The sequence below is a fragment of the Peromyscus californicus genome, unplaced genomic scaffold, assembly GCF_007827085.1.
Source record: "Peromyscus californicus insignis strain IS unplaced genomic scaffold, ASM782708v3 Scaffold_4__1_contigs__length_199733344, whole genome shotgun sequence".
Classification (NCBI taxonomy): domain Eukaryota; kingdom Metazoa; phylum Chordata; class Mammalia; order Rodentia; family Cricetidae; genus Peromyscus; species Peromyscus californicus.
Window position 1 is genome coordinate 62,395,784 of NW_026294562.1, and position 14,858 is coordinate 62,410,641.

Sequence of the window (14,858 nt, forward strand, 5' to 3'; positions counted from 1 at the left end):
GGAAAGTGGCGATTGTTACATGACCTTAGGGCTATTAATAATCAGATGCAGGTCATGGGTCCAGTGTAGCAAGGGCTACCGCTTCTATCGGCTCTGCCAGCCTCCTGGCATATTATTGCCGTGGATATAAAGGATTGTTTCTTTTCCATTCCCTTATTTCAAGATGATAGTGCCAGATTCGCCTTTACTCTCCCTTCCATCAATCATGAATAACCTGATAAGAGATATGAGTGGGTGGTCTTGCCTCAAGGCATGGCTAACAGCCCCACCATGTGTCAGATCTATGTGGCTGCAGCTCTGGCGCCCATGCAGCAGCGTTTTCCCATAGTAAGATGTGTCCATTACATGGATGATATCCTCCTTGCCGCAAAAGATGAAGGAATATTAGAGGAAGCTTATTCCTGCTTGGATAAAGCATTAAGAAAGAAAGGTCAGGGACTGGAGAGATGGCTCAGAGGTTAAGAGCACCGACTGCTCTTCCAGAGGTCCTGAGTTCAATTCCCAGCAACCACATGGTGGCTCACAACCATCTGTAATGAGATCTGGTGCCCTTCTCTGTATACATAATAAATAAATAAATCTTTAAAAAAAAAAAAAAGAAAGGTCTTTGCATTGCCCCAGAAAAGGTTCAGAAGAATGGGATAGCTCATTATTTAGGCTCTAATATAACCTTTAACCAGGTTGTCCCACAAAAGGTAGAGCTGAGGAAGGATCATCTTCGTACTCTTAATGATTTCCAAAAGTTATTGGGAGACATAAATTGGGTCCGAGGGAGTTTGCATATCAAAACTATGATTTGAAGCCTCTTTTTGATATCTTAAATGGAGATCCGGCCTTGGATTCACCAAGAGTATTAACTCAAGAGGCTAGGGATGCATTGCAGAAGGTAGAAGATAGACTACAAAAGGCGTTCCTTACGAGAGTACAGAGTCCAGAGAAGATTAGCTTATGCATATTGCCTACCCTTTTACAGCCTACAGGGATTTTATGGCAAGATGGACCTCTGTTGTGGATTCACCCAAAGTTGTCGCCTGCACAAACTATACAGCATTATCCCACTGCTGTGGCAGAGCTTGCCCAACAAGGAATTTTATTATGTGTGCAACATTTTGGAGTATCACCCAAAGAACTCATTACATCATATGATAGCAATCAAATTAGAATATTAACTGCCACAATAGATGCATGGGCCATATTACGTTGTTCATTTTCAGGGTCCATTGATTGTCATTTCCCTAAACATCCCTTGTTAACCTTTTTCAAGGAACATCCGGTGGTGTTTCCCATAGTGACTACCACTCAACCCATTGTGGGAGCAAGCATTATTTTTACAGATGGTTCTAAAACTGGTGCTGGAGCATATATGGTGGATAATGGGACACCGCAACAGGTGGAGCTGCAAATTGTTTTAGAAGTTTTTTTTTTTTTTGTTTGTTTGTTTTTTTTTTTTTTTTTTTTGGTTTTTCAAGACAGGGTTTCTCTGTGTAGCTTTGCGCCTTTCCTGGAACTCACTTGGTAGCCCAGGCTGGCCTCGAACTCACAGAGATCCACCTGCCTCTGCCTCCCAAGTGCTGGGATTAAAGGCGCGCGCCACCACCGCCCGGCCGTTTTAGAAGTTTTTAGAGCTTGCCCTTTTCCTTTTAATTTGATATCAGATTCCTGCTATGTTGTTAATGCTTTGAAATATCTTGAATGTGCAGGACTGATTAAACCCTCTAGTTCTGTAAGCTCCTTATTTCAGCAGTTACAAAGTTTGATTTGGCTACGTAAACATCCATTCTTCGTTCAGCACATACGTGCTCATATAAGATTGCCTGGTCCTTTAGCTAAAGGCAATGACATAGTAGATCAGTGTACCCGACAAGTGTGGATGTTTATGGCTTCAGCTATACAGTGAGCCTCTGATTTTCATAAAGAATTCCATGTGAATGCACGTACGTTGCAGGCTAAATTTTCCCTTTCCCGTGCGGATGCGCACCAAGTAGTCATGGATTGTCCTCAATGTGTTATTTTTCATCATCCCCCTAGTTTGGGAATTAACCCCCGTGGTTTACGTCCCTTAAAAGTTTGGCAAATGGATGTTACACATATCCCTGACTTTGGGCGCCTCAAATACGTGCATGTCTCTGTGGATACTTGTTCAGGGATTATACATGCCTCACCTATGACGGGGTAGAAAGCATTGAATGTCATTCCCCACTGTCTGGAAGCCTGGGCAGCATGGGGAAAACCTCAGCAATTAAAGACTGATAATGGGCCGGCGTACACAGGACAGAAATTTAATTCCTTCTGTCAGCGAATGGATGTGCAGTTAACGCACGGTCTCCCTTATAATCCTCAAGGCCAAGGCATTGTGGAGCATGCGTATCGGTCCCTTAAAGAAATTCTTCAAAAACAAAAAGGGGGAATAGGCCATGACCGAACCCCAAGAGAAAGACTCTCTCTGGCATTATTCACCTTAAATTTTTTGAATTTGGATGCCTCGGGAAGTTCATCAGCAGATAGGCATCATAATCCATACAGCCCTATGAAGGGCATGGTGAAGTGGAAAGATATCCTCACAGGTAGCTGGCATGGCCCCGATCCCGTGCTGACATGGGCACGAGGTTCTGTTTGTGTTTTCCCACAGGACCGGCTAGACCCTATCTGGGTACCTGAGCGATTGGTGCGACGGGCCCCTCAGACGGAGAGACGTGATGACACCCCGGAAGCTGATGTGCCTGATCCAGATAGCCCTGATTCTGACAAGTGTGCCAGCGGGAGCAGCTGAGGATCGACTCACGAGCAGAACCTGGTCGGTGGAGTTTGATAACCTGACCCAGATCCTGCGCAATGAGATCATTGTGGTCAACTCCACCCATGTACACCTGGCCTCCACTGTGAAAATGATGTCTTGGCTGCGAAATTCTATCACCTTTTTAAAGGAGTGGGCGAGATTAGGTGCCCTGGCAGGCCTACTGGTACTTGTCTCCCTGATGTGCCTGTGGTGCATTGTTCGTTTAAGGGTTTCTCAGCAGCGCAATGCAGCCATGATTATCCAAGCCTTTACAGCCATAGAGGCTGGACAGTCTCCCCAGGCCTGGCTGGCCGCATTAAAAGCTTGATCGCGCAGGATGCGAGGCTAGTGCACTGCACTTGGGTCTAGCTGTATTGCAAAACCCAAGCAAAACCCAAGAAGAGCAAGTCTAATTGCATGTGGGTTGATACCCTAATTCCCACCTCTGCAAAAAAGGGTATCGGATGGGTCAAGTGTTCTCTGGGTGGATGACACCTGGACTAACACCAGTACAATGTCCAAGTTGTATTTTGGCAGAGATTAGACCTCTGCTCTTGCCTGCTGCTTAAAACAATAAAGGGGGAACTGTAGAGAGCCGTGCACGGCCGCGCCTCAAAGATGGCGCCGGCGTCCGGCTTCCGCCTTCCCGATGTCAGGTGTTCTCTGGGATAAACAACTCCTTATTTGGCTTGGGCGTGGAATCTGGCTTGCTTGCGTATGTCTGACCCTATCGGCATTGTCCACGTGGCACTACGGGGTTGGTTGCCCAGTGGCTATAAAGGGCGTGGGCTGGCTTTCCCGGGAGTCAGAAGATGGCTTTCCCCAGAGTCAGAAGATTGTTCAAGGTTCCTGAATAAACTGCTTGGAGAAGAGCCTGGAATCCTACTTCCCAGGTAATTCATTGGTTTACAAACAACAGGAGTAGAAATTTTTGAGAAAGCAGAACTTTAAAGAGGCCGTTGAGAAGGGGGGCTATATCCTACCAAGCCCATCCCACAGCATCCGGACCTCACTCTGCAAAAGATTATATATAAGCGCCCAGGACTCCTCTATCCACAGGAACTTCTAACTTCTTTAAAACAAGAGCTTCCTTTAAGCACAAAACATGGTCAAGGAGGACCCTGGCTCGAGATCCACTGTGGTTACCATCAACAGCGATGATGTCCCAGTGGATTATATTACCTGGTCCACATTTAACACAGTGTTCCTGAACAGCTGCTGCCTGGGTTTCATTGCCTACATCTTCTCTGTGAAGGTGAGTGTCCTTGAGGTGGGGGTGATGGGACAAGAAGGTTTGTGTGTGATTGAAGCTCTTCCTGCCCAAGGGTTACCTGGGACACGTACAGCCTTGTGTTTGTGCATGTGTGACACTCTGTGTTTGGTGTCCTGTATGTACTTACGTTTGTGTGTATAGACTGTGTATATAGCATACAGTGTATGTGGGTTTTATGTGTCTTGGAGACTCTCCTAGGTAGGCAAAGGGTGGGGCTGCCTAGGGATTCTGGGGTAACACTGTCTCCACACATTTAGAGGAATTCTCCTTACTGCTTAGTCTGTGGAATGCCCCTTTACCCTGAGAATGGGGCACCAGTCTGTATGAAAGTGGGGCTTACAGAAAACAGTACTTCATAGAGGGGTGAGCGGACACTGCTGGGCTCTGCTGGATGGTCTGGGTATGTGAAAGGGAGTGAGGGTCCTTGACCTGAGAGAGGAGATTGCAGTGGGTAGGAAGGACAATGGGGGAACTGAGGCAGAGCACCTGGCTCTCAGATGACTGATCATTTGTTCTCTTCCAGTCCAGGGACAGGAAGATGGTGGGCGATATGACTGGGGCCCAGGCCTATGCTACAACTGCTAAACGGCTGAACATCAGTGCTATGGTCGTCTCCATCATCACACTGATCATAATCATCATCATAAACAGCCAAAGTAGTTAGAGGATGGGAACTAAGAGTGGGACTCCACGAAGTACGTGCTCTTCGAATTCGAGTCAAAGGACTTAATTCTCTCATACACTGTTTTCTTGGGGAAAGTATGCGTGTGCTCCGCCCTTCCCAGTTGTCCCTTATCCTGGCTAGTGGCCCTGACCTGTCACTCTGCTCCTCACGTAATTCGTACCCTCACACATCTGTTCGCAGTGGAGTCAATAAAGTGTATATGGTGGCAACTGTGCATTGACTCTTCGTTTCCTGACTGGTCCTGTACTGAACTTACTCAGGGTTTCCCTGGCTTCCTTCCTAAGAGGAGCTGTGGGGGGTATAGTGCAGGGCATTCACAGCTAGGAAGGCTTCTGGCCTCTTGTAGGAGACAGCAGCTGACGAGCGTCCTGCATAGGGTCCTCTTTTACTTAGTTACTGCCTACCAGTGCCTGCTAAGTAAAAGAGGCTGGCTCCACATACCCAGAGCACCCAGGAAGGGTGCAGAGTCACAAGCTAAGGAGTCCTTAGTCCAGGGATAAAGGGCCAGCCCAGGGTCCTCCTCTTTCAGGAGGAAGAAGCCTCGACCCAGGCAAACTGTGTCTAGGATTTCTGTGGTGGCTTCTGGCTTGGATTCTGGACAGACTGTTTATGATACCCGCTGGGTGCTGCGATGTACTAACCGAGATGACCCTTACCTTCTCACTCATGTCTCACAGGTTTACTTCAGGTCAAGGGTGGGCAGCGGGAGGTGAACAGAGAGTCTTCGCTGCCAGGCGCCACCTGCTGACGGAGCTCATTATCACTCTGTGGGTCCTGAGATCTGAGATGTCGAGGGTGGATCTCGGTCTCCATGGGCTTTGGCACCCTTCACCAATAGTCTGTACTCCAAATTCACCTCTCCTCTTCCTGGATGCCCTTGGCGACTGCGTTTCCACCTCATTTTAGGCACCCCAAGATTACAAGTCTTTGAAGCCCCAGAGTGGCACTGTCTCCCTGTGTTGGTACTTGGGTTTTTGTCCTGGGTTCTGATCATCTTGTGAGACTAACCTAGCTTAGAGATGCCTCTTCACTAAGGTCCAGGGTTCTGGAGCAGAATCCCTCCCTTCATTGTCTTGGGAGCTGAGCCTGTCTTAAGAAGACAGGGATCAGCTGGGCGGTGGTGGCGCACGCCTGTAATCCCAGCACTCGGGAGGCAGAGCCTGGCGGATCTCTGTTTGAGGCCAGCCTGGTCTCCAAAGCGAGTTCCAGGAAAGGCGCAAAGCTACGCAGAGAAACCCTGTCTCAAAAAAAAAAAAAAAACAAAAGGCAGGGATCATAATAGCAGTGGAGACAGAGGACCCCACTGGGAGAGCTGCTATCACACTGGAGGGGAGCGACTCAGCCAGACTAAGTCCTAGGGAGAAATCAAGACTTTCAGTGCACCAGCCAAGGGGCAAGGGTTTTTGAGAGCCAGGCAGTGGTGACACATGCCTTTAATCCTAGCACTAGGGAGGCAGAGGCAGGCGGATCTCTGCGAGTTTGAGGCCAGCCTGGTCTATAGGGCAAGATCCAGGACAGGCACCAAAACCACACAGAGAAACCCTGTCTCAAAAAAAAAAAAAAAAGCATTTTTGAGAAGGACCCAGTGTGGCATCTCCACTAAAATTCATGGCCTTGGGCCTTCAGAGTGCTCAACCTCAGACCCAGGTCATGACTGAATGAAGGTTGAGACTTCAGGACAAGGAACACAGTCCCTATGGCCACACTTCAGGCCTTCCTAACGCTGCATATGAACAATGCTTGGGCAACTATCCTGAGGGCGTGGAAACTTCAGACATGTTAGGCACTGTTGGGCACAGAGCCAGGCCATGATCTCCAGACTAAACACCATCCTAACTACTTGTCTGAAGTGGAACATACAGGGCTAGTGTTTACTACAACCCATGAGTGAACCCACAGTGGGGCTGCTCAGCCATGCAGAGTCCCCATGCTCACTTCCTACTCACCGAAGGTGTAATTGGAGCAGAAGCAATGGAATTGTGACAACTTCCCATTGTGTTGGTGGCCTGCAGGGCAGGGGAGAGTGGTCAGCTGAATGGAAAGACTCTAAGTTGCTCCCTACCCAAAGCCGAGAGGAAACAAAGCAAAGTCTCATCCCGAGAAGACAGCAGAGAAACCCCTGCCCCCCAGGCTATGCTGAGGAGTGCTGCTCCCACCCATTTTCCCCGCCTGTTAGGCAGCTACAGGCAGAGGGTCTCTGGTAGGAGATGACAGGCTTCTGCAGACCCACCAATAGGAGTCCAGTTGGAGAACAGTGCCGCGTAGAGGATGCTGTGGGTCTGAAAAGTGCAGGGACACCAAACCAGAGAACATGGCCTCTCGATTCCAGCTCTACTGAAGGACACTGGCCAGACCTGTCCCCGGTGAGAAGAGTCAGGACAGAACTGGACAAATAAAGCGCCAACAATTGTGCATCATGTCAGAAATGGATCATCTTGGATGGAGCAAAAGGCTGGCCCTGACCCTCTTCCAACAATGCTTGTCGATCCCTTTCTCTCTGATGACCCCTGGGGCAGCAGCGATCGCCCATAGGAACAAATGAAGAAGATCAAAAAATCCAAAGATAGTTTCTTAAGGGATGTGCCACATGGGAAGGAGCAAGACTGACAGGAAGAGGCCTCCATCCAGCCCACTTGGGGGGCGGGGCACGAGAAGACACTGAACGTACATGCAGTGCTGGGTATAGCTCCCCACCTCTGTGGGTAGGGAGATGAGTCTGGGGTTTGAATACATGTGAAGGCCTGGATATGGCAAAGCCCTCACAGGTCACCAAAGCCACCAGGAGAGAGGAAATAGGGTCCCAGTGACTGAGGATGGCCGAGAAGTGGCCACAAAGTTTGAGATGACCATTAACTTTCAGTATAGTTTCTGTTGTGACTAGGTAAACATCCGGAAGCAAATGTGTTTGACTTCAGGAATATTGTGAGACCGTAGTAAACAGAGGTATGGTTGAAATTAAATATTGTTGACTATAAAAAAAAGTTATACCCAAATCCAACATTCCTGAAACCAGATTGTGTGGTGATCACAGTACCACACTTACTGTCATTTACAAACTCAGGGGTTACTCGTATTATTTCCTCTCCCACGTGGCTGAAAGGCAATGGGAGGGTAAACTGCAGGCCATCGATTCAAACTTTCTTTTCAGGGATGTATGAGGAACAGTGTGACGTAGGCCTTGTTGGAGAGGTATTCCACAGAACACAAAGAAATGGCATATCAGAGCCAGGCGGTGGTGGCTCATGCCTTTAATCCCAGCACTTGGGAGGCAGAGGCAGGCGGATCTCTGTGACTGTGAGTTCTAGGTCAGCCAAGACTGTTTCACAGAGAATCCCTGTCTTGAAAAAGAAAAAAGAAAAAAAGAAAAAAAGAGAGAGAAAAAAGAAAAGGGGAGAAAGAGAGAAAAAAATAAAAGAAAGAAAAAATAAAAGAAAGAAAAAGCATATCAAAACCCAATGGAAACCAGCACTGTCGGGCTCCAGTCAGAGTCCCTGTCCCCAGACCAACGCCCTGCTCTGTACATGGTGCCCTGAGCCTGTGGCCCGCAGGAGCCTCTGTGAGGGAACAGCTGAGTACATGGAAATCACACTACCTATTCCACCAGGCAGGACTCTGTCAGGGAGGCTGATGAAGCCAGCCCCCAGAACAGGACTGTAGAGGGGTGACTGTAGGAGGTGCTGCCATCCCTGTGAGGAACTCAAGGAAGACAAAGAACGGAATGACTGGGACCTGGAGACTGGGGGAGCCAAAACCCCCAAGGCTCAGAGCTCTAGGAAGGGTGGGTGGGTGCTGCAAGGCACCTTGAAGCAGGTCTGGTAGCCTGGTCCTTACTGTGCCACCAAGATAGAAAGTGGATACAACTCCTAACAGGAGAGCCTAGGTCAGGCCTCCCTGTTGTCAGGGAACTGAATCCTTCAGCATGATCAGGAGTGGCTTTCGGGACCATAGCCCTCACCCCACCACGTACTTGAGAAGGCTTTTCTGGCATGATGAAGGTCCTCAGTGACCATTCCACTAGCTCTAATAAATTGTGATAGGGCAGGAGGAAAAGGGAGTTGGGGGAGCACTAATATGCCAGCCCTGGACCATGAGGTCATAGCCATGTGACCTGGATCATTCAGTCCTAACACCAAAGTCCAGTTACTGACCACACTTAGGGCACTGTCTGCAGTTCACCCCAACCTCTACCTGCAAGGAAACCAGTAGAACTGGCCTCCAGAGTGCGTGCGTGCGTGCAGTGGGCTCTGGGGGCACCCGTTATTGCTGGGAGAAGGGTGGGTTCTGTGGGGCCTGGCTGGGACCTTGGTCAGGGACAGTGAAGTTCTGCAGCTGTTAGCCTGAGTTTGGTAGACTCCAGGACCCCTCAACCATCAACAGTGGAGCTTGGGCCCTGGGACAAGTCCTGACTTGGGTTCCTGGACAGGAAGTTCCCCTGATTCACAGTCCTTCCTGACATCCAGTCCTGAAGTAATTTGATCCACAGGACTTTTAGGGCCACGCCCCTCAGGACCCAGCCAATTCTCATTAAGCTAAAATTCAGGAAAAGGAAACTTCTGAGAAACCGAAACTGCCGGAGAAAGGGCGGACCCACAGAGCACTTCATCCTCTACCCCTCACTGCTGGTTTTGCTCCGCACCATGAACCACACTTCTCAAGCCTTCGTGACTGCCGCCAATGGAGGACATCCCCCAAACTACGAAAGAATTAAGGAAGAATATGAGGTGGCTGAGCTGGGACCAGCACCCCATGGCTCAACTTCTGTCAGAACCACCGTGATCAACATGCCCAGAGAGGTCGCTGTGCCTGACCATGTGGTCTGGTCCCTCTTCAACACACTCTTCTTGAACTTTTGCTGCCTGGGTTTCATTGCCTATGCCTACTCTGTGAAGGTGAGTGTGGAGGATGTGGGAGTGGTAGTGTAAGCAGGTGTGTGGGAGCCTGAAGCTCCATCTACCCAGATGGCACCTAGGTGTGAGGGGGAAGGGGGCCTTTGTTTAAAATGTTTGTGTGCATTCTTCTGTGGTGTGTATGCATGTTGCGTGTGTGTGTGTGTGTGTGTGTGTGTGTGTGTGTGTGTGTGTGTGTGTGTGTATGTGGGCTTAAAGACTCTAGGGCAGATACAGGGTGAGGCTGCCTGGGGACCTGGCATCAGACTGTCCCCACCCAGTCTAGAGGAATACCTAGAGCGCCCCTTCACCTTGCACACTGGGGTGCTAGCCTGTGTGGAAAATGCCCTGGAGATTCATGGGGAACCACACTTGATGGTGGGTAAGCAGCAAGTCCTAGGCCTCCTGCATAGTCAGCCTACGTAAAACGGTCCTGACTGAAGTGGGAGAGATGCGGTCCACAGGGAGTATGATAAGGAAACTGCCAGGGCATTTGCCCAGCGACTCCATGGCCACTGATCATCTGCTCTGCTCCAGTCTAGGGACAGGAAGATGGTGGGTGACGTGACTGGAGCCCAGGCCTACGCCTCCACTGCCAAGTGCCTCAACATCAGCGCCCTGGTCCTCAGCATCCTCACGGTTGTTATTACCATCGTGGCCGTCCTCTGCATTGTTTTTTCTGCTAGTCGTCTCTACACTTAACAGAGGATTCTGGCCTTTGGTCCTGACATTTACTCCACCATCCATAACTACCTTCCTCCTGGCCCCTTTACCCCTCGCCATATGCAGATGTAACACTCACACACCTGTCCACAGTGGATTCAATAAAGTGCACATGGTAACCACTGTGCTTTGACTGGTCGTATCCAGCTTACTAACCTTGATCTTCCTCTCTCTGAGGTGGGCAGGTTGGTTATTCTCAATTTGGCAGGTACCTGGCCTACTGCTGTGGACATTTGCTGGCCAAAGTCCTGGACGGTATTTGCCTGCTCTAGGCAGGGAGAACCTGAACTTCATCCAACCCTGGCTCCATATTCCTATGGCACCCAGTCCAGTTCAGAAGTGGAGGACCACCAGGCCAGGGTCCTTTCCTTTCAGGAAGAAGAAAACTCTGACCCAGACAAGCTGGGTCACGGGTTCCATAGGTGCTCTCCCCATGCGGTCCGTGGATCCCTGGGCTTACCCTGTCCAGGACTTGCTGGGTGTTGTGTGAGCCTGGTGTCCCCTGCTGGTCCCATAGCAGCGTTGCAGTTTAGTCTAAGTCCTGGAGCCTGGACTGACCCTAAAGAAGGTTCAGACTCATTGCCCTGGCGCCCCCTGCCGGCGTTCTGTAGATACGTGGACCTCACCCACCTTTCCCGGTAGGGAAGAGTTCCAATCGCGCCCTCCTCTGCCACGGTATGCAGAACTCACTTCTTGGGTCCTAGTAGCCCTAGTACCCACGTTTCCACTTCACTTAGGGGCACTGGGCTTATGAATCTCCTGGGGGTGGGCGTTGTCTCCCTTGTTGGTGGCAGGAGTCCAACATGCCCCCCACAGGAGCCTTTCCAAGGGTACTTACTATCGGGTTCCCAGAGGCAAGCACCTCAAGAGTTGCTGGGCCTTCTTCTCCCTGTGGGACTCCGCCTGATCTGTTCTCCTGCTCCTTGCCTCCTAAACCATTGTAGCGGGTTCCAGTGTAGCCAAAACACACAGGCAGCACAGTAGGTCTGAAACACCTTGGGTACCGGGGTGTGTGTGTGTGTGTGTGTGTGTGCAGGGGTGGGGGCGTTGTAGTGGTCGCTGCCAAGAGTGGGGGGGTGGTGTCAGTACTCAGTCGAAAGGGGTGGGTGGGGACACTTCTGCAAGTTATAAAGGGTTTGGGCTTCTCGTCCAGGATGGCAGAGACCCCATAGCGGATCAGGACCCCAACTTGTCCTCCAGCCCAGTCTCTGACAGAGCTGACCTGCCCAATAGGGAATTTAGCCACCAGGGAGGGAAACAAAAGAAGCGGGGGGGGGGGGGGGGGGGGGGGTGGGGGGGGGGGGGGGGGGGGGGGGGGGGGGGAGGCTTTCCAAAAGGCAGCTGCCTGGGAAGTGCAGCGTGCCTGTTTACTTCAACCTCACAGGATGCCCCGCTCACTGGGAGGGTGTGTGGAAAGAAAAGTTTGGGAAATGTGGTTCACAGACTAGCTCTGTGACGTGGAAGATGACAAGGCCCCTCTGCTGGGGGCCAACCTCCACCCCACCCCACCCCCAACCAGTTTTGGTTTCCCAGTAGGCACTGTTATAAAGGGATCTTGTCTTATTGGGGGTCGGCTGAGTACTAACGGGGTACAAAGGATGCAGGATAGAGATGGGAAATTAGGACTGGGAAGGGAGGAGGAAGCCCATCCTGGGATCTAGTTTGAGAGTCAAGAAACCTGATAAAGCCAAAATTGCCTACATGACTGTCTTAATACCTTTTTTTTTTTTTTTTTTTAAAGACAGGGTTTCTCTGTGTATCCCTGGCTGTCCTCTGTAGACTGGGCTGGCCTTGAACTTGGATCCGCCTGTCTCTGTCTCCTGAGTGCTGGGATTAAAGGTGTGTACCACCATGGCTCCCATCTTAATACTCAACAAACCTAGGACTGTTTCACTCAGTCTTGTCCTGACATGTTTCTTGGTTGTCAAGGGTCAGGCTTTACCGGAATGGAAGAGCCTAAGGGGGAAAGAACTCCTCAGGCTACTGAGGGCAGCGTTGGGCAGTGTCTCCGTTACAGCTTCAGCCCTGACAGAAGTAAATCCTGAGAACTGAATTCTTCCAGGGCAGGATAACTGGAAATGCTGATGGTCAAGACTTGACCCACCCCACCCCCTGCTGAGGGAAGGGGTCCTGGAGCTTTTCTGCAGGCCTGGGAATCTTCCCAACTCAGGTGAAAGTTACAGCACCTCACCATCCGTTGAGAGCCATAGCTAGGCCCCCCCACACAGCCTCTTTCATGCGCAGAGCGCCTCTCTGTCTTAGTTGGGGTTTCTACTGCTGTGATAAAACACCATGACCAAAAGCAACTTCTGTCTGGAGGAGAGCTGTTCACTGGCTTGCTTCTCGTGGCTTGCTCCTCCCACTTTCTTATACCATCCAGGACCACCTTCTCAGGGGTGGCAACGCCCACGGTGAGTTGGGCCCTTTCACATCAGCCATTGTCTTAGGGTTACTATTGCTGTGATGAAACACCAAGACCTAAGCAACATGGGGAGGGATGTTAGGCTTACACTTCGTATCACTGTCCACCATTGAAGGAAGTCTGTACAGGAACTCAAACAGGGCAGGAACCTCGAGAAAGGAGCTGATGCAGAGGCCATGGAGGGATGCTGCTTACTGGCTTGCTCCGTCTGCTTTCGTATAGAACCCTGGACCACCAGCCCAAGGATGACACCACCCACAATGGGCTGTGCTCTTCCCCCATCAATCACTAATTTAAAAAATGCCTCACAGCTGGATCTTAGGGAGGCAGTTTCTCAATCGAGGTTCCCTCCTTTCAGATGACTCTAGCTTGTGTCACGTGGACATAAAACTAGCCGGAACAGTCATCAATCCAGAACATGAATCACAGGCTTGACCACAGGCCAATCTGGTGGATACATTTTTTTTTTCAGTTGGGTTTCCCTTTTCCAAAGTGACCCTGTGTCAAGGTGAAACTAGCTTTAAGACCACCCTCACTGTGGGGCATCCTTTGCTGCTATCCATGCCCTTTCCTCGGCCGCCCTGCAGGTCAGTCTGGTTGTCAGCCTGCATGTGTACATGTGTACCACGTGTGTGCGATGCCCATGGAGACCAGAAGAGGGCGTTGGACTCCCCAGAACAGGAACTACAGATGGTTGTTATCGGCTGCATGTGTGCTGGTAACCAAACCCAGGTCCTCTGGAAGGGCAGCTAGCACTTTAACTGATGAGCCGTTTTTCCAACACCACATTTTCTTGATTAGTGATTGATGTGGTGGGGCCCAGCCTGGGCAGGTGTTCCTGTTTTGTTTAAGAAGCAGGATGAGTGAGCCACAGAAGCAAGCAGTGTTCCTCTATGTTCTCTGCTTCTGTCCCGACCTTGGCTTCCCTTGATGATGGACAGTAACCTAAAAGCCAAACAAACCCTTCCTCCCTGTGGTGGTTTGAATGAGATTGCTCCCCCTCCCCCACAGGTTCATATATTTGAATACTTGGTCTCCAGCTGGTAGAACTGTTTGTGAAGGACTGGGAGGTGTGGCCTTGTTGGAGGAGGTGTGTTACTGGGGGATGGGGTGGTCTTTGAGGTGTCAAAGCCCACATCATATTCTCATTCTCTCTCTCTCTGCCTCACGCCTGTGGGTTGTGATATGAGCCCCCAACCACTGCTCCAGTGCCATGCCTGCTTGACTGCTGCCATGATCCTGCCGTGATGGACTCTAGCCATCTAGAACTGTGAGGCCCAAATTAAATGCTTTCTTTATAAGTTGCCTTGGTCATAGAGTCTTATCCCAGCAATAAAAAAGTAACTAAGACACTCCCCAAGTTGCTTTTGGTCATGTTTACCTCAATAACAGAAAATCAGACTGGGACCCCCGCCCTCCCCGCCACCACACACACACACACACACACACACAGACACACACACACACACACATACACACACACACACACAGACATACAGACACACAGACACACACACACACACAGACATACAGACACACAGACACACACACACACACACACAGACATACAGACACACACACACACACACACAAACACACACAGACACACACACACAGACAGACATACAGACACACACACACACACACACACACACACACACACACACACACACACACAGGTGAAGCCTGTAGAAGAATGGTCACACAGGGAACTCATGTCCTTCCTGGCAGAAGCAATGAGGGAGCTGAGTGACTGTAGAAGCAAAGAAAGTTCCTTTGCGGTGAAGGACACAACAAATCGTTTGCCGCTTTAACCTATCCAGTAACTTCCCATGCATGGCAGGATGGATGAAGGAGAGGTTGAGAGAACATGACTGGAGGGCCTCCTGGTCTCCTGATGTACCACCCTAACCGCCAGAGTCCCTAGAGTGGGATCTTCTATGCTTCCTGGCATCTGCCTAAGCACTGTCCCAACTTCCAACCCAGGGGAAGTTTGGAGGGGTTTGTTCTGAAATCCTTAGGGTGGAAGGTAGAGACATGGAAAGAATCCAAATTGTTTTGATGCTATTTTCTTGGCATCTGCTAGAGTCCAT

General features: G+C 50.3%; 2 protein-coding genes across 2 annotated transcripts; both read left to right on the forward strand.

Moving 5' to 3' along the window:
- The first annotated feature begins 2,319 nt into the window (after window positions 1-2,319).
- LOC128094153 (interferon-induced transmembrane protein 3-like) lies at window positions 2,320-4,911 on the forward strand. Its single transcript, XM_052712290.1, has 2 exons — window positions 2,320-4,031; window positions 4,573-4,911. Exons 1-2 carry the CDS (start codon window positions 3,882-3,884, stop codon window positions 4,711-4,713), a joined length of 291 nt encoding a protein of 96 aa, XP_052568250.1. The 5' UTR covers window positions 2,320-3,881; the 3' UTR covers window positions 4,714-4,911.
- Window positions 4,912-9,296: 4,385 nt separating this feature from the next.
- LOC128125638 (interferon-induced transmembrane protein 3-like) lies at window positions 9,297-10,466 on the forward strand. Its single transcript, XM_052763236.1, has 2 exons — window positions 9,297-9,623; window positions 10,158-10,466. Exons 1-2 carry the CDS (start codon window positions 9,372-9,374, stop codon window positions 10,320-10,322), a joined length of 417 nt encoding a protein of 138 aa, XP_052619196.1. The 5' UTR covers window positions 9,297-9,371; the 3' UTR covers window positions 10,323-10,466.
- The last annotated feature ends 4,392 nt before the right edge of the window (window positions 10,467-14,858 follow it).

Excerpts from the sequence above, each read along its gene's own strand:
- LOC128094153 (XM_052712290.1), top strand. The coding sequence starts at position 3,882 with ATGGTCAAGGAGGACCCTGGCTCGAGATCCACTGTGGTTACCATCAAC. Across the intron at positions 4,032-4,572 it reads CCTACATCTTCTCTGTGAAG|TCCAGGGACAGGAAGATGGT; the intron begins GTGAGTGTCCTT and ends GTTCTCTTCCAG.
- LOC128125638 (XM_052763236.1), top strand. The coding sequence starts at position 9,372 with ATGAACCACACTTCTCAAGCCTTCGTGACTGCCGCCAATGGAGGACAT. Across the intron at positions 9,624-10,157 it reads CCTATGCCTACTCTGTGAAG|TCTAGGGACAGGAAGATGGT; the intron begins GTGAGTGTGGAG and ends GCTCTGCTCCAG.